Consider the following 27,988-nt stretch of genomic DNA (forward strand, 5'->3'; position numbering starts at 1 on the left):
TTGAAAATATATAATTAATATTATAAATTATATAAAGTACGATAACTGAACATTTGTAGTACTACATATATATTTTGAATATTACGACGTCATTAATTCCCTTTCAATTATTTCATTTCATTTCTTTTCAATTATTTCTTTTTTTTATATTATTTATGAACTTCCCTTTCACTCTTCATCATACGTAGATTCAGTTTGAATTAAGTACGCCAGTAATTTTCATTCGTAGAGAAATGATTTGCAATAGAATATTCCATAATAATTGAGCTGACATAATGCTGAGCATTTCATTTGCCACCAATATTAATATTGTTGTGAAGCCCTGGTTGGAACTTTGTACGGTGAACGAGTAAAATTTCCAGCCATCGCGCGTATTTGTATACTGTTGTATGGGTGTATCTGTGAGTGCTGGTGTCTGTGTATGCTTGTGGCCAAGACGTCACGCGAATGTATGTCTGGCTCATAGCTAGTAGCTCAGTTATTTTTCGCTTTTTGTAAAGGCAACGCGACTGCAACGGAAAGCCACGCGGCTTCGACTCTCTGTGTATAGTTTTTTAACAACCTTTTCTTCCCCTTCGCCTTCGAAACACCCGCGCGTTCTCTTCAAAAAAGAAAAACCCCAAAAAACAACAACGCAGCAGACAGAGACAAACGTTTTCATTATTGTCGGTTTTGCAATTCGTTCGTTTATATTGTTGTTGTTGCTATCATTGTTACGTTTTTTTCACATTATTTAATAAATGCTAACAAAGGCAAGCGCATGGAACATTCCCCAAGTAGTTTGTAGATACTAATTGCCTAAAACAACAACAACAACAAGAGCCAACACCACACGTTAGCACAAAGTAAGATTCTTTGTTGTTGATATCGCCGCCTTATCTATTGTGAATGTACGAGTATGTATGTATGTACCAACAACAAGTGAGTGAGCGCTTGTAAAAATGGTGTGCGTGTTTATTTAAAAAATTACGAAATATTCAAAACGGTTTTGAAACTTTTACCGCTACGACAGCAAAGGCGCGACTACGTACGAAGTTCAAAGCAAACCAACAACAACAGAAGCAGCAGTAACAACAACAATAACGTTAGCGACCATATAACGACAGTGAAGGCTTTTTAATCTAGAGAATTCTGCGCTGCTTGCTTTAACAATTTTTAACAACAACAATACCAACACCAACCATTTTTACGTTTATTTTTTACTGACAATGCGCTGACGGCAAAAGCCATAACCATACACATACATACATATATACGTATGTATGTACTCGTATTTATTTGTGCACACACATATACGCCAAAGGCAGCAACAATTTTGACAGCTGGAAAATTCAACTGCATGTGAGCAAAACAGTAAAAGAGAAAGAGAGAGCGTGAGAGAGGAAAGAGAGCCCGCGCATACGCCCGCACGCACGCATGCAATTTATATTGCGTTCATGAATTTGAGACTTTGTGCCAAAATTAGTGCAACCGCTACGCTACAACAACAACAACACCAACAACAATTAGCAAACTACAATGAAAGTTAAAATTGAACGCACAACAAAAAGGAGTGCAGCTGCATCTGCAACAACAAATACAAATACAACAACAATAACAATTACGCCGAATAAATGCAACGCTGAACAAATTGCAACGGATAATGAGGAGGAAAGCAATGGCGATTTGGATTTCTTGCCTAATCTTTCCACAACGATATCGACAACGACAACAACAACTGCGCGCAATCTTATCGTAAGTGAATTACGTTTTATTGTCTCCCCCTCCCGCCCCCACTAAAAGACCAACACACTACGACGGCGTTCCTAAAGTTGTGTTGTTGTTATCTTCTCGTCCTTCAAGCTGCATGCATTGAACGCAATAAATCCCTTTTATTTGCCAACTGGCAGCCAATACCGCCCTCTCCTTCATCACATTTTGCGCTTTCCATTATTTGCTTACCATTCCTCATTAAATTAACACACCAAGCAGTCGCACAGCTGCCACCAATAACAACAACATCAAGTCACTCCAGTCAGTCGTTCGCAAAATATATTTATATGGATGTACATACACACATATGCACGAAAATATATACATACATACATATATGTACATAAATATAGCAACAAAGTCAAAAAACTTGTTTAAAAAATTGCTTTGTTGTTGTTATGGATATTGGCGTGGATTCGTGTTTTCTTTTTTTTAACGATTCTTCACCGAATTGTATTGTGCGTATTTTGTTGTAGTTGTTGTACAGCGGGTTTTGATGTTGTTATTGTTATTGTGATACGTTACGTTTTTCTTTTTTATTTTGTCGACATCTTTGGAATTTCAATTTACACTTTTGTTGTTGCGTTTTTATTCGCTCTGCCATTTGGCTGGTCTCTCACTCACACAAACACATATACAGTCACAGATACTCTCACACAGCTCCAATTGGCATTTTTTTCTCACATGAGATAATTTTGTTAATTACGCTCAAGTGCCGAGCACACTCCCAGTCGAACTCACTCAATGCCGCTCGCTCTCTCATCGAAAGTGTCAAGGTTGATGACAGCTCATTTGATGCTGTTTGTTATTTCAGCATGCGCTTTTTTGTGCATTTTTCAATATTTCTAAAGTTGTGTTTTAAAACACGTGCGATTGCTATTGCAACACATGAAGAAACTAACATAGTAGTAGTTATTAAGGTCAAGGCTGCCATATTGGATTGAATGCAAGTAAAACGCCAACAGGATAAGCGATACACTTAGTTGAAACAAATCTGAGGCTTATCTAAGCATTAGTCTTGAGCTTATTTACATGTCACTTAAGCGGACCAATAAGTGTCAAGTAAGACTAGCTTAGCAAACCCACAACTAAAGTTAAATTTTTAAACTCCTAGAAGAACTGTGGCCTAAAACTATTCATTTATGGATAAATTAAAAAAAAAAGATTGAAATGAATTTTGTAAAATGTTTCATTAATTTTTATCGTTGAGCTTCTACTATACAATCAAAACATATTGCTTTTATTATATTATATTAAAATAGGATTCTGCAATATGCGGGTATGTAGTGTTGAGACTGTAAAGTCGTCTTAGATCAATTTAATAGAGGCTATATTTTGATTTTAGAATACAATTTTAAGAGTTTAGGAAGGCATTTTTTTTATATCTGTATTGTTACTGGAACTGTTAACAGAATTTATGTTTAAAGAATTACTTTACATAAAATGTTGACATTTTGGTGTCAGTGCGACTGGAAAAGTGAAACCTTAAACAAGAAGTAGACAAATAGGATTATGTGTTTCAGATCTGCTAGTAAGTACACCTAATTCTGTTTTTACACGGTAGATTGGTTCCAAAAACAACCGTGTAAAAAAAGACATTGATCATATGCAAAAATGGTGATTGGTTCCTTATCTCTAAAGAAATATACATATATGAAATTTTTTAATTTCCAAACCGTGTTTTATTAAAATCGTGAAAAAAAAGAACGTGTAAAAACAGAATTAGGTGTACTTTCGGTTTATCGAGCGTACACTGCTAACATTGGCAGGTATTAAAACATTATGTTGCAGTCGATTTCACAATAATGTTAAATACAATGCCAAGGTCAAAGCAGTGCTGCCTTTACTAGCTCTCTTGCTGCGCCTCTCTCTCTCTCTCCCTCTCTTGATCTCTGCTAACCCACTTAGAATGTCAAATGGCTCACGCGCTGCCGTTTGCGTTTGCCGTCGTCGTCGCCCTCGTCTATGTTATAGCTCTATGGCCCGTACATGGCGCACTGCACTTGAAACACAAACAAATTGCCTTTTTTGTGCACTACATAAAACATGCAATGAGGCGAAACATTCAAACATACATACATACTTACATATATTATAGACATACTCGTGTATATGTTCATAGATGTATTACAAATATTTGAGCACTAAAAGCCGCACATTAAATTCCACGAGCTACCATTTCAACAACTCCCGTGGGTGCAAGGGGCAGACAGTTAAGTGCATTTTTATGATGCAAGCTTAGGCGAGGCTTTTGAAATTTCATAAATTTTAAACAGCCTGAGCTTTAAAAATTAATCCATTCGCAAAGTGCTTTAAAAGATGGGCAAAAAAAAAACAATCTGAAATTAAATGAAAAGAGTGAATTTTATGTGCGCATAACTAAAAATAAATGAAATTGGCAATGCAGCGATAAAGATGGCTGCGATAGCAGCACAATCGTATATCAAACGACATTAAATAAATACAATTAAATAACAATCGTCGCCGCAATTGCCTTTTTATTAGAGCATTAACTTTTCTGCCGAAATTTACGACCTGCTGCCTTGTTAGGCCAACAGCTTAAGCCTTCTTTCCATTTTACTTATTTCCAGAAAGTGTCGATTTCAACGCATGTAGGCACTATAAGACCTAGTTTTTGCTTGTGTTTCCGTTTCTGTTGTTTAAAAATTTCAATTTTTTAATAGCGCGCTGCTACGCTTTGACTTTGACACTGCTTTGTAGTTGTTGTTGTTTAACGTTTAACCATAGTTGCTAATCAACTCAATTCGTGACGTCAATGTCTAACAGCTCGCTAATGAGCCACGTTTATGTTTGTGCTGTGAATACGTTAATAAGCCAGTTTTTTCCTCATATGATTTACCAAATTTGGTTAAAAAAAAATGCAAAAAGCCAGCTTAGATAGATGTGAAATGAAGTGACGTCACAAGTTAAACTTAACAGGAGAGTTATGACGACAAAAGAAGTGCCTAATTGGCGCGTACCTTATAAATTCAGTACGTACATACATACATACATACATATGTATGTATGTACATACTTGTAGATAGGTGTATAAGAAGAAAAACTTGCGACGGCTGCCAAAACACAAATGCCAATTCTCATCGTGGCCAACAAATTATGTCATTTTATATTTTCATGCAAACACTAGAAGCGGGCGCTAGAAAGCAAGAAAATAAATAGCAACCCCCCACAAAGTACACTGCGGCCGAAAATTAAAGAGACATATTAAATGAATATAACAATTAAGTTTATCTAATTGATTATTAATTAAAAATTAGAGATTTGTTTCAAGTAAAGATCCTAACAGTAAATTTGTAACAGCAGTAATAGAGCTAACAGTCGATTAATTGAGCGCAATTAACATTAACATTATTGAGCGGCTCTTAGCAGCGTATGAGAGAATTTCTTTTGAGTTTTTATTCTATTGTTCCTTTGTCAGCGTTAGAGGCACTTCTGCACACAAACTGAAGAAATCGAACAAGTCTAAGCATGTCGCTAATGAGCATTCACTTCATTTGAACAAATCGGCTTGAGCTGCAAAATCGGAAATTTGTAGTGTTTTCGGAATTGCCAGAATATATCAGCAGCAGTGGTTTGCAGGCTAGGAAGGAGACCCACCTAAATAACCAAAATGAATTGCAGGACCATTAATTTTTCCAAATACTGTACAAGCTAAACGAAAATGTCAAAAGTTGCGTGTTTTCACTTTCGATTTATTAGCTTGTGTTCTAGGAATTGCTGTCGACGGGGTCGTCTGCACATTTTGCTGTTGTTGTTATTGTCGTTGGGTGGGTAGTAATTGTAGCTATGTATATATACTCGTATGTATGTACGTTCTTCCCATTGTGTCAGGTCGCTGGAGTTGGGTGCGGGTGTTCATGTGTACGGGTATTTGGAGGGGTTTGTTGAACTTTGCAGAGTTCTTTATAGTGGCGCTAATTGGCGCTTGCAACTGGCAATTGACAATCGGGGCCATTGACAAGCTCCACTAAATTATGGCGAAAGGAGTTCGCACTAAGTGAGATGTAGTATGTTTATACCTTTGTATTATATACATAGGTATTTATTAAATGTGATATTAAAGCAACGAGCATTCTCCATTCTGTGCCCCTTTGTCTTGCTTTGGGCATTTTTGTGACGCGTCGTGGCAAACCGTATTCCAAGAACTTTTCTGCCACAGTCGCTGCTGCATTCCGCATTCTGCAGCCTCCAACAACTACACCCTGTGGCATTCGCCACGCTTAATGCGCTGCTCGGACGATTTTTATGGCAATGGCGTTGAAAGTTAAGCGCGAGAAGTGTGAAATGCCAGAATAAATAAAATGAAAGCCAGCGCAGAAGAAAAACAAAAATGAAAAATGAAATATAAAAATAAAATAAAAATGGGTTGAGTTGAGCGCAGCAAATGCAACGTCCGATTGTCAGTCAGTCAGTCAGTCAGCCAGACGAGTGGAGCGGTGCGGAACTGGAGCGGGGGTGAGCACCACAAGCACCACAAGCACCACTGTCGCCGCAGGCACCACTCCCAAATGCAGCGAGGCATGGCAATGGCGTCAGAGTGCGGCGCGTTGCGTCGCGATTGCTCCTTGTGCGAAATTTTTATCTTTTGCTCGAGGGGATTTTTGTATTGCCAGTGCTGCTGTTGTTGTTTTTGTTGTTGTTGCCTCTGCTGTTGTGGGGATTTCCGTCTCGTTTTTCTGCCTTCACACTTTTCTCTCATATTTTATTGCACATTTCATTTCACTAACTGAGTGCGTTGCCTTTTTGCTCATTTATGCTCACGCTCGCTCACTCAGCTACTCGCCCAGTCGCTCACTCGGCCACTTTGTCACTCACTCAAACGGGTTTGTTTCGCTCACTCGTTTCGCAACTGAAGCATGGCAGTGGGCGTAAAAGTCGCACGAGCCCTAGGCATGCGTGGCCCCTCTGCCCACCTCGTTCACTTGGCTTAAATAAGCGGACAAATTCTTGGTAAAATGCGTGACTCATCACTCGTACTCGTAGCTGTTGTCGTAGTCGCACCATCCAGTCGGTGCCATACGTATAGCCATCCATTCATTCATTCATTTGTTAAGGTATTTGCTGAATGAATTTTTAACGGCTGCCAGCTCGTCGCCATCGCTCTATTTGTTTTATTTTCTAGGCGGTTTATCGCTGTTTCAAATATTTGCCCCACACCTGACGGGCCGGCCTGTTACCGCTCTATGGTCATGTCTGTTTTATTTGTGATAAAAAATTACACATGCTTGGAAGTTTATCAGCCCCCACCCCGCCCTCAACTTCAACATCAAGCACAGCCTCGGACTCGGACTTGACGTTAGCCTTTCCTGACAGCTACGCTGGCCAATATAACGGTTATATCGTCGGGCTTGCCTCCGCCCATATACATCATATTGTTCGCTCTCGCCTTCTGGGCGAATGGAGATTGAAAATAGGCGCTCTGGGACAAGTCCCTGGCCATGGACACTAACATGTTGGCACCCAGCTGCAGTCGTCCCGAATCCGTCACGCCCTGATAGTCGGCCATCATTCGGACCAGCATGCTTTCGGGTACATTGTCGAAGAGGCCGTCGGTGGCCAGGAGCACGAGGTCGCCCTGCTGCAGGGGCAGGCGTGTGCAGGCGGCCATTTGGGGCAAATCGCAGTGCACAGTGGCCCGTTGTCCGTCCGGCGCCAATGTCAACTGATAGGGGGTGTTGAAGGTGTGTAGCTGCTCCACCGATCGATGCAGAATCTTGCCGTACCGCATCACCAGGAAGCCACTGTCGCCCAGATTCGCCGTGTAGAGGGCACAGTCGCGTCTGTGGAGGGAGAGAAGGCAGGCAGTGCTACTGCCTGGAACGGGACGCGCCTGCTGGCAGAGCTGCACGTAGCTCTGGATGAGCAAATCCCGGGGCTTGCGAGCATCGAACTGCGGAAGGGCCGCATTACTGGCACACCAGTACATCAACTCTTTGGCAAAAAGCCCTGCATCGACACCCATTTGCTTCCACGAACCGACGCCATCGGCCACGCCCAGCACATCTGCAGCGGGCGTACTGCTAACGAACCAACTGTCCTCTCCAAACCGATGCAGCGGCTGCAATTGGCCGCGATACTCGGGCTTGGCCAAACCCTGCACGGCATTCACCAGATACGGCTCATGCTGTTGCTGTTGCTCCTGCTGCTGGGGAATGGAGGAATTTTGCGTCGATGACGGCAGGAACTGGGTTGGCTGCATCAGCCGTCCGAGGAGACGGCGCAGCAGCTCCGGCCAGCGTCGCGCTTGCCACTGCATGAGGATGAATTGGAAATCTCATCAGCTAATCGTTCTACTTGTATATTGCGTTTCATTTCCTACTCACACCGTGATTTCTGTGGGGCTGTGTGCTTTGAAACAGAATGTTTTTACATTTCAAATATTTCATTTGAGTTTTTCCACAACGAACTTTACAAACGAATTTTGCGAGCGAAATAATAGAGCTTTATAAAAATCAGAGGCAGACTAGGAAATCAGAACTGATCCTAGCACGTTCTATACCTACAATTTCATTTCAATTAATATTCAACATCAGACATGCAATAGGAATACTTTGTCTTGAAAATAAACACGAAAGGAATGCTAGGGTCGGGCGGGGTCAACTCTTAAGTACCCTGTACCCAATCCCACAAAAAACATAAGCAATTTCAAAAATATATACATATATACACATGTATATATGTACATATTAATACATTTATTAAATTTAATAAAAAATATTCAATACATACAGTTTCAAGGGCATACATTTACATCAGAATCGTGTACGTGTTCAGTACAGAATTAGTCAACAACAATAGCTGCTGGCAGAGATTACATTTATGGCTATAACTTTCTTCAGAATTGACCAATTGTGATGAAACTTAACATACGCACGCATATTCCCTAACTGAAGATATCTATTTAAATTTGAATGCAAAATTCCAAGAATTAAAGGAGTTATGGAAAATCGTTATTATTGGTGGGGAGTGGGGGTCTATCAGAAAAGAAAAACAAACTTGATCTGCTTAGGGCTTAGGGGAACCTCAATACCAACTTTGGTAATTCTAGCTCTTGTACTTTTGGCGGTCACTTGCGCTCATACAGACGGACGAACGGACTCGTCTTGCCTTACTGATCTATAATATACTTTTAGGGGTCTGCCACGGCTTCTGTATTTTACTTACATTCGCAATAAACTAGTATACCCATTGGGTACAGGGTATAACAAGTAAAGTACATCCGAAATACAAGTTGTCTTGAAAACAAATGGAAATGAATGGCAACTGTTTTATAGATTTACGTAAAGAACTTAATATTTCAAGCCAGGTTCAAAAAAGTTACACAAAACAGCTTTTGAATCTTTGTGGACTTTCCACATACCTATATATACATACATTTATACAAATACATCACTTACCTTTGTTTTGTACAATCTGTTCATTCATGATTTCTGTGAAATCTTATCTGCTCTACAAAGTGCAAATTTCGACATATATGTAGTATGCTTATAAATCATCACCGGAAGTTTTTGTTTCGATCGCTCGCTTATCGCACATTTTATCATCACCTGCCAACTGCACCCCCCGCCCGTTGCGCCCCGCACCCCGCCCCTAAGCAAGACAAAGCCAATAAAGCAGCCTATTTTAAAGGCTGATGTGGCCGAGGCGAGACTGGCGAGACTTAGATAGCACGGCCAGCACATCTTATCTACCTTATGTTCGGCCCGATCGTTCAGCAGAAAATCCTCATTATTCATTGTTGACAATTACAAAGAATATTTTATGCGACCACTTCCGCTACATTTGCGTCGATTTCGATGTAGATTACGCTAAGCATATGTGATATGCCAATATTCCAAATGATGGTACTTGCTAAAAATAAGCATTCACAAATAAAAACACTTGATAAACCCTCAGAACAACAGTTCCGAATGTACAAACAATATAGCCTTTATCGTTAGTGCTATCGCTTTCAGTGACGAAAGTACAGTTAGTCCCGCGTATAAGATAGGCCCGAGGTGTTTCCGACTGTTTTGACAATTTGTCAACTTGCCTTCCAGCCACAAACAAATATGTACATAATATATGTATGTGTATATACTTGTACAGTATATCCCATTCTTATCGCCCATGTCGTCCGTCAGCTTAGTTCCGCTGAAAGTTCGCCAAACTTTCAACAATCATCGCCTGTTATGTACACGTTCTATATGTACATATGTGGTATGAGATTTCTCTCTTGGTGTGGATCGAGTTAAAATAACAATATGATGGCTGTATACCGCAACAAATTAAAAATAAACTGAACCCTTGCTACTGTGCTCTGCGGGACCTTTAAATAAGTCGCCTTTCTTGTAAAAATAATCACACACGGGCTTCTGCCCGCATTGGACACCTATTTATGTAGAAATTTAATCTCGGAACCGCCGCTTAAGGTGCTGGTACAGGGCTATTTAAATTATCGTGGCTGCTTTAAAACAAATGACGCAACTTTCTAAAATAATACAGAAATACTCACATTTTGTTGTTTCTGCATAATTTCATTGACTTTACTTCTCACTAGTTTCAGGAAACCATGCACTATGAAATATATTCATAGCTATCCTGATAATGGGCTTGTGCTGATAAAACTACATACAGTACTTATCTGGAGTAAGGGACTTTCCCTCAAATTCTGTGAAGACATTAAACATTAGTGAATAAAATAATTAAATAAATTAGTATGCACTAAACATATTTATTCCCTTGCAAAACATACATAAATAACGACTCGATTTACCTAAGCCCGCTTGTAAAAAAAAGTATGATTGCTTTTTATACCCTTCTACTCGAAAGGTAAAAGAAGTATTGTAATCTATGCAAAGTATGAAAAAAGAATCTCCAAACAAATATTCTTAATTAGCCTGAAGAGCTAGCAGGAATCCCACAATGTGAGTTCCTTCCTTGATTTTAGGCACTCGGTTCAAATCACCCTGCAAATATCATAACAGAAGCGTGCTTAAAAAGATCAAAGTTATCATAAAATTTAATTATTGTCCGACCTAATGACAAACTTAAACACAGATTAAAGATTTCAAATAAAAAAAATTCTAAAAAGATTCGTCTGTCTGAATGAATGCCTGTATTTCGGAAACTGTTAAGCCCACATTGATCAAACTTAATAGATAAATTCTCCTAGTCTTCAGGCAACACGAGATTATTTATTTACACGATTTTTACACGGTTGTTTCTGGAACCAATCTACCGTGTAAAAACAGAATTATGTTTATTTTATTTTAATTGAATCATCCTTCCTTTGCTTCGCTATAGAATTTGGTCAATTCTGTTATTTTCTGTTCTGACAAATAAATGATGCTTTTTATCTGTGTATTTAACCAAATTTATTTACGCACTCTTCATTTTTTTCTGTCTCTTTACAGGTAAGTATCCCATGTGCAATTGCTAATCAATTAGCCAGAAAAGGCGGCCCTCACGCTCAAGCATGTAAGTGCCACATCAACCGAACAAGGTCAATGCGGCCTTTGTTCGATGCGCATAAAATTATTATCTATGAAAATAAATATCTATCTATCTATGTACGAGTATAGTGTGTGTCCATGGATGTATGCACGTTCCATCAATATTTATTGAGTGCGCAAAATGTTTGACATTTCGTTGATAAAGCACATAAATAGGCAACTAAACACCTGCATGTGCACACACATACTGACACACATTTGTACATAAGTAATGTACATAAACTTATGTATGTATGTATGTATAATGCATGTAATATATACACCTGTGATCAGCTACAGGTGTAGCTATCATGGGAATTTGAAAAGATAATTATCGAAATAGTAGCGCTGCAATGGCGACCTATTTGGCACTTTGGCATGATAAGCCAACTGGTGGCCTTATAACCATTTCGGTAGACCCAGAAACAGAACAAGCACAAAGAGCGGTCTTTATTTTGGTTACCTTTTAGCTACATTTGTAGGACTTTAAATTTAGTCGCTTATGTCATAACTAAATTGTCTCTTTGATAAGATAAAAGGCCCAAGAATTTGGTAAACAAAACGTAGCTAAGGAAAACTAACGAGCACGGGCACGATCACGATATTTTTCTTGCAATCGAGCACGTGAGCGCGCGATTTCTAACAACAAAAATCTATTTGTGCATATGTACATACCTAGTTATATACATAGATACATATGTACATATGTATGGATATATGAGTGTGTGAACTGTGTTCGATATGAATGCGAGTGTAAATGCGGGTTAAGCCCAAAAATATATAACAAATTTGTAATTGCGCTGCGCCAGCCAGCAGCCACAATTCAGCTCAAAATCGTGCTCTGCTCGTATCCATACATACATACATACATACACATATACATACTTGTATGTATATGGGTGATAAATTGGTCATACGCTCTGTGGGTCGCTCACTCGCTCCCGCTGTGACGGGGCTCAGGAAATTCCAAAGCAGAAGTCGAGCGAGCACTATCAAGCATTCGCATTCGCATCCACATTCGACTCAATCGAGAGCCACTCAAGAGACCGTTCGGGCTATAAAAGCAAATTGCGCCACGATGACGCATTTAGTCTACAGAAGTTGCTCGTGCAAAGCGTTCCGACGCGCAGCTTGCAGTCAAAGGCTATTTTAACAATTAAATCATCGCATAATTACGTGAAAATTTAAAAAGCAGTGCTCTGCAACCCCACAAGTGATTTTCAAAATGTGCAATTAACTGAGAAACAGCATCAAAGTGCGCCCCAAAACAAAAACATCACAATAAATATTTAGACAAAATTTCTGAGAACAAATTTTTTAAATTATTTTGTTCGCACGCTGCCGTACAATTACAAATACACAGACAACGACACACTTGAGAGTGCATTAAATTAAATAAGAAAAAGCAGCAGCAGACTTGCAAAAGATACAAAAACAATTTAAACAAATACACAAGCGAATTTCGCCAGAATTGACAGCTGAGTCATCGCTCGACGGTCGACGCTCGACGCTCGTTTGCCTCAAAGCCGCGCAACAGGCTTTTTAGTGCCATATTTTAATTTTTTTTTTGTTTTTGCCGGAAATATTTGCTCACATTTGACTTACAAAGATGACGCTAGATAACTACACCCTCTTTTACGAGGACTTCCATGTGCTCGAACTGCTCTCGCCATTGCCCAAAACGGTAAGCCCGAAAAATATATTCCCACATATGTATATAAGTAAATAAAAAATGAAATAAACGCAATAAACACTTGTCTACTTATAAAAGAGATCAACAATTTTATGACCATTTATAAACCTGAATATGTAATTAAGGGTAATACTATTTGAGAACAGATTCGAGAACTTCATGTAATTAGTTGGATTAACAGTTTGTGGTTGAAAAATATGTAACGCCCTAGGTACGAGTATTCAAAATTAAACGTTTTTGTTTTAAGCAATCATCCCTATAAGGAAATCTCTTAAAGATTGTGTTTACCTAAGTAAAAAAAAAATAAAATAAAATAAACGCACTATACATTTGTCTACATACTTATAAAAGAGATCAACAATTTTATAAAAATTTACAAATCTCTCTGAATAATTAAGGCTTATATTTGAGAACAGATTCGAGAACTTCATTTAACATTAACAGTTTGTGGTTGAAAAACATGTAACACCCTAGGTACGAGTATTCAAAATTAAACTTGTTTTTTATTGCAATCATACTTATAAGGAAATCGATTCCCCTCATAGATTGTGTTAGCAAATAATTGAGTAAGGACGTTTTTTTTAATAGTAAAGTAGTGATAATTTATTAACAACTTTGGATTTAGTTACACATGTATGTGCATATGTATTCCAAAACACATCGAAGTGTTGTCAGTGCTGCGACCGTACACCCACAGACGGTTCCTTATCAGACCGATTTCACAGACCAGCCACAAAGCGCATAGCGTCGTCGTTCTTATCAGAACGCCCATTTCGCCATGAAATTTCTAGAATTTTTTTCTACTTACATACATATGTTTTTTTTCTACTTGTTATATTTGTTATTTATCGCATATATGTGCATATATATTTATTACTTATCGCCTGTTTCAAATTCCTGGAAAACTCGTTCGCCTCTATATACCGATCGCTTTGCCTTAGCTCTGCTTTCGATATTATATTTTCTCCATGCATTGGCCTTTATTTGTTTTCCCGTGTTGGTGTATGTACTATTCATTATGCTTATCGCACATAGAGGGTTTTAAGTACTATATATATATCTATTTTTTTTTTTGGTTTGTTTTTTGTTTTATCAATACTCTTGGCATTAAAGATTTTTGCATTTGCGATAAAAGCTTGGAATTTTTGAAATTAATTTTAAATCGGCAATTATGAGGGTGCAGTTACACACGTAAGCCCCCATTTCAGGTAGTGCCACAGGAAGCCACCCCTATTTGCTCGCTAGTAGCAAATCACGTTGCAATATCATGAGCATTGCGTTTCGCAGTCCAGTAAAGCGGGTTCTGATATGATTTTGCCACACGTGCGATTTTCGTGACAATTTATCAAGTTTTCCCGTTGGGTTTTTTTTATGCACTTTTGACTTTTTACGTTCACTCCCTTTTGTTTTTAGATGAAGGGGTTAAATGGCTTATATTTGACATTTTGCGTGGGTCAAATGCAAAGTCGTCGTAGCCAGAAGCAAGAAGAAATACGACAGCCAGACGACAAACAACTCCGTTGAAAAACATTTGCGTGACACTTGATACTCCCATGGCTTTCTTATTTTACATATATGATATTAAATACGATATACTTATGTGCATACATATGTATGTGTGTGTGTGTATTGTCGACTTATTGCCACAATTAGGGTAGTTCAAAGTAACAAGCAGCCATGTCAAACACTTGCGACACGCGCGACTTAAATGTTGAAATTGTTTCATTAACTTAATTCCAAAATGTAAAGCAGACAAAAAAGTACAGCATGTATCGCATATATACATACATATCTACGTATAGTATAGTATGTATTTGCATGTAAGTGCAAAAAAGGGGTTAGACCAACAATTTGAATTTAATCAAAAAAAAAAAATCAAAAACGCGCGCCCCCACAATTTAAAATCGAGTGCCACGGCCGGCAACTTTCTTTTGGGCACCACAAAAGCACATATTATATAAAATAAATTTTTGAAAAATATATATAAAACAACAGCAGCTGTACGCACACTTAATTAACTGAATATGGCGGATGATGAATATGTACGAGTATGTTAGTTTGCAGGGGCGTTTCTTTTGTTTTCAAAAGCGACTTTCGCATTGGACTGAAGTTTTGAATTGTTTTCGAGCTTTTCAAAGCACTTGACGTGGGCATTCAATTGACAACATGACCGTGGGCATTATTGAGGAGGTGGGCGCATGAAAGTACACTTGATGTGCCAGGCAACAACAAACACACTCCATTGTCGTATTTCATCTAGCTACCATATATGGTATAGTAGACAACTTTCTTGAAGCAGTAGAAGAATCTGGAGAGGAATAAAAAATTACCCCACTATTCTCCAATATTTTATTGAATCAAAATTTGGCTCAAGTTTTTAAAAAATACTTGTGATAACTTTAAAATAATATTTGAACTTATAACTTTGTTTAAAATCAATTACAATTAAATTTCTTTGGCCAAAGTGTTATCGTGTTCAGTGAGCCTTTGGACATGTTCAATTAAATGTTCGATCATTTTCTTTTTTTAGCAATTTGCAATTTACTTTGTTTGTACTTTAATATTTCATTCGTTTGTTATCGACATGCAATTAATTGGATTGCATTTTCTGTTGTGGTCATATGTAAGTATCTCGACGTGCCCAGAAAGTGGCATTTAACGGTTGTTAAAAAATTAAAAACTGAAAAAAAGTTGCACCGCATGACTTGACGAATTCTAGCGTGAAGTTTAAAAATTTCACGTTACACTTAATCCGGCAATTTAATTGAATTTGTGCTAATGAGCTAAGTGCGAGCTTCATTTCCAGCTACAGGCACACACAACAACTGCACTTTTCGAATGTTGGCACAACTATTCAGACCACACTTATACCATATAGTATACATATGTACTTTTAAAGATTTGCAGTTTTGTTTTGTTTGTTTTTGGGCCATCGTCGTCAATACAGATTTGATGGAAAATTGAGTTGCATGCCTTGTTGGCTTGTAATTTTGGTGCTCTACTCTATTATACAGACATGTGCGAGTATGTCTGTATACTCTATTCCTATTGACTGGGTCTTGGTCTGGCTGACGTGCATGGCCGCACGTCTGTTCGTTCAGCTGACTGGCTGCTTATGCTTTATAGTGTCTGCAATAATTTTATCGCATTCGGCGTAATTTGAAACTACGGACAACGAGGAGCGCAAAGCTTGCTAGACAGTCCATAGACAGGCAGCCAAATGACCAACAACCAGCCAACAGTAATAGCAACAACAATGAGATAATAAAATAGAACTTTTGCTTGGCAAACGTTGACGCTAACTTTCTTTTGATTGCTGCAGCTCTTGTATTCCTGGAATTGTGTGTTCGGCCCCACCCACATAATATTGCAGGAATATCGCATGTAGTTCTTGGCGCTGTCGTCTCTCTACTAATGAAAAGTGAAAACAACTTTTACTCTGTACTTATTGCTTCGCCTTCCTCCTCCCGCTGCATTTTGTGCATGTCCTTTCGTCCTTTTTGGCAGGCGCCTCACCCAAGTCGCTGCCGGCTATGTGGCGCCTGCGTCGGCGCATATTTTGTTTGGCACTTCCTCCGAGCTGACTGCAAACTTTGCCATAAATTGTTGCCCTCTGTGGCTGTGCCATTGACTGTGTTGTGTTGTTGTGGTTGTTGTTGCCGCTTTCCATTGTTTTTGTTGGCGTGTCGCGACAAAATGCATTTAAATAAATTACTCGTAGACCAATGTCGCGTCATTTTATTAGCTTAGCAGTACTTGCCGTCCTTTTTTTCCTCGTATTTAGCGTTTTCCCTTTTTAGGTATGTTCGCGACATTTCCTCTAATGTAAGCACCGCCAATAAAAAGCTGCAATTTAATTATGAGTTAATGACACTTGTTCTTAAGTGGGTGTGGAGGGTACGGGCTTCGAGTAGTTTTGAAGGGCACTTAATATTAAAAATATTTTCATACTTTTGGCTCTTATCGCCAAAGTATGCTTATCAAACATACACCTACAGATGTAGTTAAAGTATGTACCTACTCTAAGAGTATATGAAAATAATTTTGGGAAAAAAGGGTAGAAAAGTATTTCAGAGTTCAGGTTTGAAAAAAGCTGTACAATAAACAACATCTAAACATCTAAATCTAAACAACATCTACATACATACATACACACATATGTACATACAAATGTATGTATGTATATTCCATTGATGTAGAACCGTACTGAAATCTATTAGTGCACTCACAAAAACAAAATTTGTTTATAAGTATTTGTATTTATATGCCTATGTACGTATGATTAGTGAGCTCCCCATAATTTAGTTATCAGCTTATGGGATTTTTAAGTTGCCGGGGTTTTGGGAACCCCCATTTTACTGTTATATGGCGCCCTCTCACAGAGAAATTGGAATTATTATTACAAGTATGCACACATTAAATTAAACAGCAAAAATGTTCACCCACATTATATGAAAATAAACAGAAGCAAACATCTCCGACCTAATAAAGTATACTAAATGAACAGGAGAAGTCAAATCGATCTAAACATGGAAATGATTGAGCCCACATTGACCAAAACTTGGTATGCAATCGAATTCCTTCAATACTGGCATACATACATAATTAATATGCAATTCCTTTGAATTTAAACCAAATCGGTCAATTCTAAGAAAAATTATTAAATAACATTTTATCTCCAGTACTGCACCCACAAACTCCTGCAATGGAGATGCTCTTTTTCTTATTTTTTCATTTACATATGTGCGCATTAAGCAACCCACATTCGCGCTTGTTTTATCAAAAGCAGTGATTTGCTTACTTGGAATAGATATGTACATACATATATACATATGTATGTAGCCAGGCATATCATTTATGACACATACTTATTCAAATGCATTTTTACTGTATACATACATACATACATATGTATGTGTGTAGTCTGTGACTTCCTCAGATAAGTTTACAAATTAACATAAATTTAAATTTAATTCTCATTGCACATACTTCAAAGTATTTTTTATTTCAAATTCTCGTCTGATTTGACACTTATCTGCATTCGTGTAACAGCTGTTAGTTTACTTATCGATAGTCATCTCGATAGACAATTCAGTACAGCTGCACGCATACATACATACATATGCACGTGCATGTAATTAAGTGCATTGACTCCATGGAACGATTCGGCACTACACATGTAGCTTGCAAGCTTATTATAGACAAAGCTCGATTGCTTTTTAGAATTTGATGTACCTGAAGGGTTCAATGCACCGCTTTAAGCAAAGAAAACACTTTGTCGCTACTGCTGCTGTTATTTTGTTACGCCACGACATAAATATGCGATATACATGCATATTTAAACAAAAAACAACAACAACAACGACCACCACACAAAACTGCGCATGCAAATTTGTCAACTGTGTCGTCACGCCCTGTCCATGGCATATGAGCGCGCTCCAAGCCTGATTAATATGACACTTAAGCCTTAAGGCCGTGAACGTTGCCCCGATCGCTGGCCGAGGATGAGGCGGGAATTGGCAACGCAGTCCAACTCAAAGCGCTTGTTCGGAGTGGTGCGAAATTGGCTTAAAATTTATACGCTTGCCATGTCCAATGGCAGTTTTTGGGGTGTTGGTTCTGCAGCTGCACTCTGGCGAAGATGCTCTCAAAATTTGAGTTATGGTCGCATTGACAGCAGTTAAAAGTTTAATTCAATTGCCAAAATAAAAATACAAATGTATGTATATATGGACGCATACATATGTATGTATACATATAAGTATTGTACGTGTGTGTGTGTGTGTATTTTTAATATCATTAAAAGCGACGTTGTGGGCGTTGCGACGTTGAGCGCCAAAAATGGATAAAAGCTAAGCAGGCAAGCGAACTCACGATATACTATATGTGTATATGTATGATTATGCATATAAACAGAATTATAGCATACAAACAGACATACATGAACATAAATCTGTATGTCTAGACAGTAAAAGCTGCCGAGAGCAACTCCACTTTCAGCAAAGTTCTTGCTAACTTAATAAATTATTTTTGAAATTTCTGATTTTTAAAAACACTCATCAAACTGTGGGTTAGATATTTGCCGAATTCTGTTTATATTAATTAGCCAGTCGTAGATTTTCAGCTTCTCCTATTAAGAAACTTTATTGTTGTAATATTCTTCAACTTGCATTATGAAATAGGTTCCTTTATTACAACTTGTAATATAAGCACTACATATTAAATGAAATCGATATAGTGTTCATTATTCGTTACCCTGTCTAGCCTACTTTCAGGCTGTCCAGTGAGTCAAATATAAACAATAGATCGCAATTGTGTGACTTTGGCAAACACATCCGATGTTTCGCTTAAACGATTTCTACTGTATTACATACATAAATATATAATATATATTTATTTACTCTAAGCGCCCAGCCCGTTGTCGGAGCTTTGGTCAAGCGGCTGGTGGCTCTGTGCCGTGAGTTTTTTTTGTTTTGTGGCGTACCTAAAAACGGCGATGTGGTCGTCGTCATCATCATCGTCGACGGAGTCGTTGACTTCCACACGCAGCCACTCAAAATTCTTGGCACTGCCTGGAACCGTCAGGGGTACTGGGACCGGTGCAGGGACCGGCACTGGGACAATTCTGCCTGGTATGGGCATGGGGTTGCCTCTTTATCAGCAAGGCATTCAGTGAAATTCGCCATTGCAGTCACGTCGTTATTTATTTCTACAGAAAAGAGCAGACAACAACAAATCAGTTTTTGCTTTTCATTAATTGTTTTATTTCTGCGAATTTGCATGCGAAAACGCAGCCAAATAAAATATGACAAGCAAGACTACATGCATACGTATGTACATACTTATACATTTGTATGTATGTATATGTAAACACATACGATTATGTAGATGGTGGGTTCATCTTAAAGGGAAGAGCGCTAGTCGAATGTAGAGGCCTAGTAACAACATCCACAATGGCCTTTTTGCAATTCTACAGCCTGCACTTGAACTTGTCAACTCTGTTTCAACTGACATTGCGGCAACATTGACTTGAACAGCGCGAATATCAACGAATCAACAGCAAGGCTGTGTGCCATTTTTATTTTAAAATCTTTTTTTGTTCAACTCTTTGCCAATTAGAAAAAAATTACATTTGATTTGAAATTATGCGCATTTCTAACGAAGCGCTTTAAACACAAAAACTAATAAGCCGCCTTTGTTTTTGCAAGCGGCTAAGGTAACCTTCTACCAAGCATTTATACACCACATATACTCAAATGTGTGCACGAGTCGTATGTGCATTTAGCTGTAATTTATGCAATTGCTTTTCAAATAAATACATACACAATAGCAAGTTAAATGCTGTGATTAAAACAAAACAATGTGCGCTCAGCTTTCGATATCTACTCTATTATACTGTTTTTATAACGTCTGTGCTTCGATGTCGCTAACGGCCAAATGAAGATGTAGTAACACATTTTTTGCTATTAGAATTTCTTTATATTAATTTTAAAGTGATTTACCAATTTATTATTACTTTTACTATTTTTTTATTAAATTAATTTATATTATGCTTAAAAATCGAATCAAAACTATTTATATACTCATACATATACTTAGTGTACAGTGTATGTTGTGCTAACATAACATTACTGTTAGATAACAGTGCGCTGTTAAGTCTCATAATTATTAATTGTGTTTGTGTTTGATATAAACAATGGTCTCATGTCAGTCTCTGTTTTGCTGCTGCCATTTTGTCTTGCTTGCCATTTAGTAAATGATTCGATTGTTGTTGTTTTGCTTTTTATTGCGTCATGGCCAGGCTAAAACGCTTTTAAAAATAGCCAAACACGTCAGCGACAAGCAGCGCAGTCCGCAGCTTGCGCTTTTTTTTTGCCATCTTACCACCTATGTACATACATACATATGTATGTGTATGTATTTTGTATTGCTTGTGGATATTTTTGTTGCTCTTATTATTCTACTAGTTGTGCTCTTCCAAGTGGTTGCCAAAACAAATGGGCCGCAATATTTAAAAGTGTGTGTGCTTGTTTGTATGCCACACAATTCTTGCCCTAGACTTTGCTTATCGCCCGACTTAATTCTCTAATCACAATCATAATTTTGTTATAGACGCGCTTAGTCAACCGCTCGGTTAGCTCCTACTTTTATTTGCATTCTATAAATATGTCCTCAATAGAAAAAAAAAAGAACAACAACACCAAAAGCAACAATTATAACTTGTCGACGTCAGTTTTGTGCGCAAACGGCGCGGCTTAATTGACCCCGAAAGCTGAACTTGCCGGCTCTGATAAGAGGAACTGGACAGCTCGTGGCCACTGAGGCGAGCTTCTTTCAATTTAGACAATTATTTATTAACTTGCATATGAACATATGTACATACATACTACATATATACCGAGTGTGTATGTATGAGTTAAGCTAGCGACTGCGCTTATGAGTATTCTTATTTGTTTTTAATTTTTCTAAATTGACTGATTCATCAGTTCAGTGCACAGCACAAATAACGCGTTTATTAAATAAACGTAATGTGCTCGCAATCCTCGACTGAAATACACGCAAACACAAATAGTACGTACATATTATGTATGTATGTATATATGTGTGTATACATATTTACGTCCGCACATACATACATATTTATAGCAAACATCGCGGTTTTTTGTGCTTGTCAATTCGAAAATTAAACAAATAACTTTGAAAGTGGGCTACAAATATGAAAGCAAAGCCGCTCCAAAGTTGTTTAAACATTTAGGTAAACAATAACAACAGCAGCACCAATAACAACAACAACAACAACAATGTAGGTACTTGCGGTTAAGTGAAAAGCACAAAGCTCGTCATTTTGTTCATAAAGAATAAATTTTATTGTTTTGTGCAGTGCAAAGATAAATGTGCCAGAGCAAACAGAAAAGTGAAAAGGGTGTGTAATGGATTGGTAGATAGGCAGGAAAGGATATGTCGCAAAATGTTGTTGAAAAACAGACTAAATCATAAATTTACCGAAAACATACAAACGATGTACGTCATAAAATATAAAATTGCAGGCTTTGTGTTTAAGATGAAGTTTATTTCTATGGTAGGCAGCTATGCCTAACTGATTCTACTTGGCTGGGGCAGAAGGTTAAACTACTAGAAATCAGAATTCGGAAAGATACTGTCTGTTACAAATAGCAAACTAAAACCAATATACCCTTATACCCTTCAAGAATTATTCACCTGCCTAATTATGTATATAGTACAGAGGTATAGACATAAACAGAATTCACTGACTAATTGGCGATGGATGCAGCATTGAAAGAACTATGTTGGCTATTTATTATTAGTGTACATACTCGTACATTTGGCCAATTGTTCTGCAGCGCGTTCCACACCTGTTGTCAAAATGTTCACGACACGCATCTGTCTTGTGTTGCCTTTTGTTTGATGTGACAGACGATGTGGCCGCTATAAATACTAGTATAAAAACGTATATATGAGCTATAAGTTTTGACAAATGCGATCTACAGACAGCTGAAACACGCACTAAACGGTATATAGCTTTGTGCATAATTTATGGCAAACGAAGAGCCAAATAAACGTATCGTCGAGAAAGACTTCCAATCGATTGTTTCAAATTAAAACAATTCGCATTACGTACCTAGTAGCTATCTATCTATCTGACTATCTCTCTACATATATACATATGTATTTACGTCTAGATATCTGTACTATTTGTATATAAACTGCTAGCGAAATTCGCATGAATTTTGCAGCGCTCTTTAGCCATAAAATGTTATAGCAAGAAGTTGTGTGCTCTTGGCAGACTACTCAAGCGTGGGCTGCAGGCATAGTTGTTGTTTTTCTTGTTGTCTTTGTAATCTTTATGTCTCGTGTGGGTTGACTGTGAGTGCGACCGAAGCTTTGGGACTGAGAATAAGGCTGCTGCTCAATTAAGAGCAGCGCCAACATTTAAATTTATTTGAAAATTCTTAGTTTATTCTAAATGTGTTGTTGGTATTGTTGCTACTACTACTACATTTTCTAAATTGAGCAAGACACACACGTATGTATATACATATATATGCAGATATGTACATACACATAGTAGATATGAGAGTGTACGAGTATATCCCATGTGTGGCCACAGACCTTTGCAAATTTTGCTCCGTCAATCAGTCGCAAACGAACAACGAACCACCGAAGTCTATAAAAACCCAACCAAGTGCGATCGCGCGCGCACGCTCTCGTCAATATCGAAAACGAAAATAAATTTCGAAAATCCCAAAACGAATTGCAGTGCTTTAGTTTATTCTCTACATTTTAGCGCGCGTGCATTGCCAACGAATTGAAATATAAATGAAATATAAAATAAAAAATAACGAAAACATCAACGAACATTTTTGTGCATGCCACGGTGGTTTTTGAGAAAAGCGCAGGCAGCGAGAATTTAAATCCAATCACATATACGAGTATACATATGTATACATGTGAATATATACATACATATGTACATCCACATTTATAACCAAAGGCGTATTGTTGGCCAAAGCGAAACAAATCTAGAGGCGTAGCACATGAAAACGACGCTGCAAATTAGGAATATAAAATTTAATTAAACATACAAAAAATAGGCGCATTGTAATTAATGTTGCTGGCGTGTGTTAAAAAGCTCACGAAACCAGCGCAAGGCAGTGCCAGTTGAAAATTTATTATATAATTCTATAAGCAAGTGTTGCCATAAATTGTTGCCATAATTGCACAGCCACCCAAAAAGGAAAATATTGTTGAAGGGTTTCCACCTTAAAGCTACTATTATTACTATTATGTTGACTTTGGCAGAGCTGCGCACAATCCTAACTATTGGGGCGCCCAGTTTAATGCCTCAACAATTGTTGAGCGTGAAACGCTTAAAGCCGCCGGAAACAAGCGACAAAAATTGAGCTGAAACGCCAATTCAAAACCTAAAACCAAGGAAACCCCAAAAAACGAACGCTGTTAGCTCCACGCGAAACGAACTTTAACCAACATTTAATCAATTGGGATATAAAGACCAAACGAACGAAATTTGGCGCCGCAATCAACAAAAGCGGCACCACATCAGCAACAACAACAAGAACAAAGACACTCATTTTAGAGAATTTCGTTTAGAAAATTACAAAAACTTGCAACTTTTCTAAGAAAAGTTCGCTGTAAATATTTGAGTTTCACAATTCTATTTTAAATTATTTATGTTGTCATAATTTATTATTATTATTGTTGTGTCTTGTTGATTTATTATTTAGGCTAGAGTAGGCTTTAAAGAACCAAATCGAATTTAAAAGCTAGTCATATAGTATCGGCCGCCCAACTGTGCGTATACGTAACGGTATTGCGTATACATAATAATATTTAATTATTAAGTTAGCTATAAGTTAGATCAGACAAAGCGCAAATGATGAAAAATCTCAATTATAAAACGCATAATGCGTGTTATCATCCATACCAACAACAACAACAACAAGCGACAGCATTGCAGCTGCAACAGCAACAGCAGCATAGGCCACAACAACAATTGCAGCTACCACTGCTCCCGTCCTATACACAACCGTACAGTCAATTGCAACAACAACAACAGCGACAATTAGTAACGCATAATCATTACAACAATCAGCAACTGCTGCGTCAGCAGCAGCCCACGCACGCAGCATACCAGCAACAACAACTATCGCAACTTCAGTTAAGCCAATCATACGGCAACAACAATAACAACAGTGTCGCCAACTGCTTTGCAGCTCGCAGCAATAATGTTAACTGCGTTAATGTTAACGCCCACACGAACACGCCCAATACTGTTGACGCCAACACGGCAACAGCCATGGCTGCCATGTGCCAAATGCACACTTTTCTGAGCCAACCACAACAACAACAGCAGCAGCAGCAACAGTTACTAGAATATAACAATAACTGTAATGCGCAAAATAATTACCCCCAACAACAACAAGCAGATACATCTGCGCCGAGCACTACAACAAACACAAGCAACGATAAATTTAGTATGGATGCCAGTGAAATAGCACAATTTCTTGCTTCAGAGCTTTTTATGCAGCAGGTAGGATGCTATCGATAGCTATCGATAAATAACGAGCATGTAATCGAGCGCGCTTAAATTACAAGTGCACTTATCTCTACCAACACTCCAAAAGTAGGCAAAATTAATTGTGAAATAACTTTTGTGTACATACATATGTATGTATGTATGTATAGTACATAAGATATATAGTTTGGAAGCAACAAATAAGAGCTTCAATTTATCCTAATTGTGAAACAACATAAATCACTTTTATCAATAGGTGTAAATGAAATAAACAAAAATGTATACTAGAGTTGATCTTTGAAATATTTTGTTTTACAGCTCACCACTTTTGGGGACATGGGAACTACAATTCAGAGTGTGCCCACGCTGACGACACCTACACTGACACCCACGACGTTGCGCAGCATCGAAGAGACGTTTCTCGAGATAACCAATGAAACGGTTAACTCGCCGTACCAGGCCGGCTTCAAGCCTCCGCCTTTGGGTCCTTTGGGAAATGTGGCAAACAACAACATGGCAAACATGGCGACTGGAATGAACAATAATAACAACTCCATTGGCCAGTCCTTAGAATTGGTCAATTTGCAGAGATACAACGGCAGCATGGCCGGCAGCGACTCTGAGGACTCGAATGGTTCCTACGGGGGCCAATTTAATGACGACCAAAGCACAACAGATACTTGTAAGTATTATCACACGCTTCGCTTAAAATCCCTTACTCAAAGTCTGATTTTTTGCAGCAAGTGCCGCCACCGATAGCACCGGCTATCAGAATGGCAACATCCTGGGCAACTCAAACGGTTGCATTAACAACTTTACGGCCGCATTGGCGGCCAACGATAGCTCTGGACGCATGTCGGCCCAGACGAACAGCAACAGCAACACGAATACCTCAAATAGTGCCACGCCTGCCCCACGTCGCGGTGGCGGAAGACGCCCCACTCGTGCCGCCAACATGTCGCCCGAGGAGGAGGAGAAACGCCGAGTGCGCCGAGAGCGCAACAAACTCGCGGCGGCACGTTGTCGTAAGCGACGCGTCGATCAGACTAACGAGCTGACCGAGGAGGTCGAAGCCCTGCAGAAAAAGGGCGAGACCATGCGCAAGGAAATCGAAATGCTGAATGCCACTAAAAATCAGCTAGAATTTGTACTCCAGGCACATCGGACGACTTGTCAGAAAATAACCGAGGATATGCTCACTGTTGCCACGTCCAATGGCCTTATTAGACCGGCGGCTCAGCTCAGCGCTGGTAGCTGCAGCAACAGCAGCAGCCATCACAACAACAATAGCAATGACAGCAGCAATGGCACCATCACAGGCCTCGATGCCACGCTTAACTCCACTGGTCGCAGCAATTCGCCGCTCGATCTCAAGCCCGTGATCTTCAATGATCAGTTGTTGCAGCACATTAAGCCGGAGCCACTGGATTGTGCACTGGATTCCAACTCTTCCCTAGATCAGGATGGACCGTCATTGCCGAAGCGATTTGCCGCTCAGCCGCTGCCCAACATTTCCACCCTAACCGCAGCGATTCGTACGCCCACAGGCGGGCCTTCGGGCTCACTGAATACGCTTATTGTGACCACGGCTCCCGTAAATTTCGCCAATTTTCCCAGCAGCATTACCAGTCCCACACTCAACGCACTCAACAAGGTGCCCAAAACGCGTCCCAACACCTTGCCCGTGCAGCGACCATTCGGCTCTCAAATGCACCTAAACGTGGACGGCAAAGCGCCGCCAACACAAATACAGGGCGTGCCCATACAAACACCGTCCACAGGCACCTTCAATTTCGACTCGTTAATGGATGGGGGCACTGGCTTGACGCCCGTGTCGGGACCGTTGGTGCCTAATTGCTCGTCGCAGAACAAGCATCCGCTGGAGCTGCCCACGCCCACAACTGAGTCGTCCAAGTTGGTTAGCTTATAACCGTAGGACGCGTGGGATGCGCTCAGCGCAAATAACACAGTCAATATTATATTAAGTTTTATACAATATGCGTAATTATTAAATTTACATTACACTTACTATGCGAACGCTAAAATGATTATAAATTCATTATATGTAATTGTAATTGTAACACGAAGTGCGCGATAATTTCATGTTTGTAACGAATATTTTGTATTTGTAACCTCTGGGCAGGCGGCAGAAGGAGCAATCTATCCCATCCTTTGGCTTGTTTCTGAAAGATGCCGAAGGATGTGATTGCGCCTTCTGCATTTCACTGTTGCCTGCCATTTTAAAAATTAATGCTTTTGTATTATTATGTTTATTACGTTTATGATTTAATTTATCTTTTCTATTATCTATGTATATGTATACTACATAAACAGATTTGTATCTGTATTTGTATTTTTGTGCAATTTTCAAACCTTACATTTGCGTTATATATATTTTTTAAAAATATATGCCTAACATTTACATCTTGAATTCAAGCAGAACACTATTTTTAAACTAAGTGAGCAAGCGAGAGTTGAACTGAATGAAAGAAAGAGAATAAAGGATGCGTTGTGATATTTATTATAAAAAAAATTTTAAAAATAAACATAAATAACAAAAAACAAGCAAATACAAATTACCCAAGAGTGTAATGAGCGGATCTAAGCCGGTTTTTAAATTGTACATTTCAACAAATTACAAAATATTCAAAAATTAATTATATACATACATACATATATATATATATATATGTAATGTATATGCAAAAGCCACAAACACTACTACTAAATGCCTTGAAAAAGAGAATTGTGAAATCGAAAACAACAATTTATATATTTAAAATGGAAAGCATGCACGTTTTATATTTAAATACAACAAATGAGCAAACGAAATTTGTACATTTAAGCCGCTGTAGGAAACAACCACAATATGTATATTTTTACTAAACGCAGAAGCGCCTTGTTGTATGTAAAAAGATTTTATATTTTCAAGTACGATTTATAAAAAGTATAAATGACAAAAGCAAAGCAATTATTAGTTATAACTAAGAGCAT

At 38.5% G+C, this 27,988-nt stretch overlaps 2 protein-coding genes across 4 annotated transcripts; one reads left to right on the forward strand and one right to left on the reverse strand.

Moving 5' to 3' along the window:
• The first annotated feature begins 703 nt into the window (after positions 1-703).
• LOC115621975 (transcription factor kayak) lies at positions 704-27,961 on the forward strand. 3 transcript variants are annotated; one of them, XM_030515826.1, is made up of 3 exons: positions 704-1,734; positions 25,313-25,676; positions 25,735-27,961. In XM_030515826.1, the coding sequence occupies exons 1-3, from the start codon at positions 1,519-1,521 to the stop codon at positions 26,922-26,924; spliced, it is 1,770 nt and encodes a 589-aa protein (XP_030371686.1). In that variant the 5' UTR covers positions 704-1,518; the 3' UTR covers positions 26,925-27,961. The 3 variants fall into 3 exon arrangements, with proteins under 3 accessions (XP_030371686.1, XP_030371687.1, XP_030371685.1); XM_030515827.1 differs by lacking the exon at positions 704-1,734 and adding an exon at positions 12,465-12,930; XM_030515825.1 differs by lacking the exon at positions 704-1,734 and adding an exon at positions 23,107-25,009.
• On the reverse strand, positions 6,956-8,177 carry LOC115621977 (protein phosphatase PTC7 homolog fig). Its single transcript, XM_030515828.1, has 2 exons — positions 8,097-8,177; positions 6,956-8,023 (listed from the first exon to the last, which is right to left on the reverse strand). Exons 1-2 carry the CDS (start codon positions 8,157-8,159, stop codon positions 7,070-7,072), a joined length of 1,017 nt encoding a protein of 338 aa, XP_030371688.1. The 5' UTR covers positions 8,160-8,177; the 3' UTR covers positions 6,956-7,069.
• Positions 27,962-27,988: the final 27 nt, after the last annotated feature.

The sequence above is a fragment of the Scaptodrosophila lebanonensis genome, unplaced genomic scaffold (genome assembly GCF_003285725.1).
Source record: "Scaptodrosophila lebanonensis strain 11010-0011.00,11010-0021.00 unplaced genomic scaffold, SlebRS2 tig00000024-arrow-pilon, whole genome shotgun sequence".
Classification (NCBI taxonomy): Eukaryota; Metazoa; Arthropoda; class Insecta; order Diptera; family Drosophilidae; genus Scaptodrosophila; species Scaptodrosophila lebanonensis.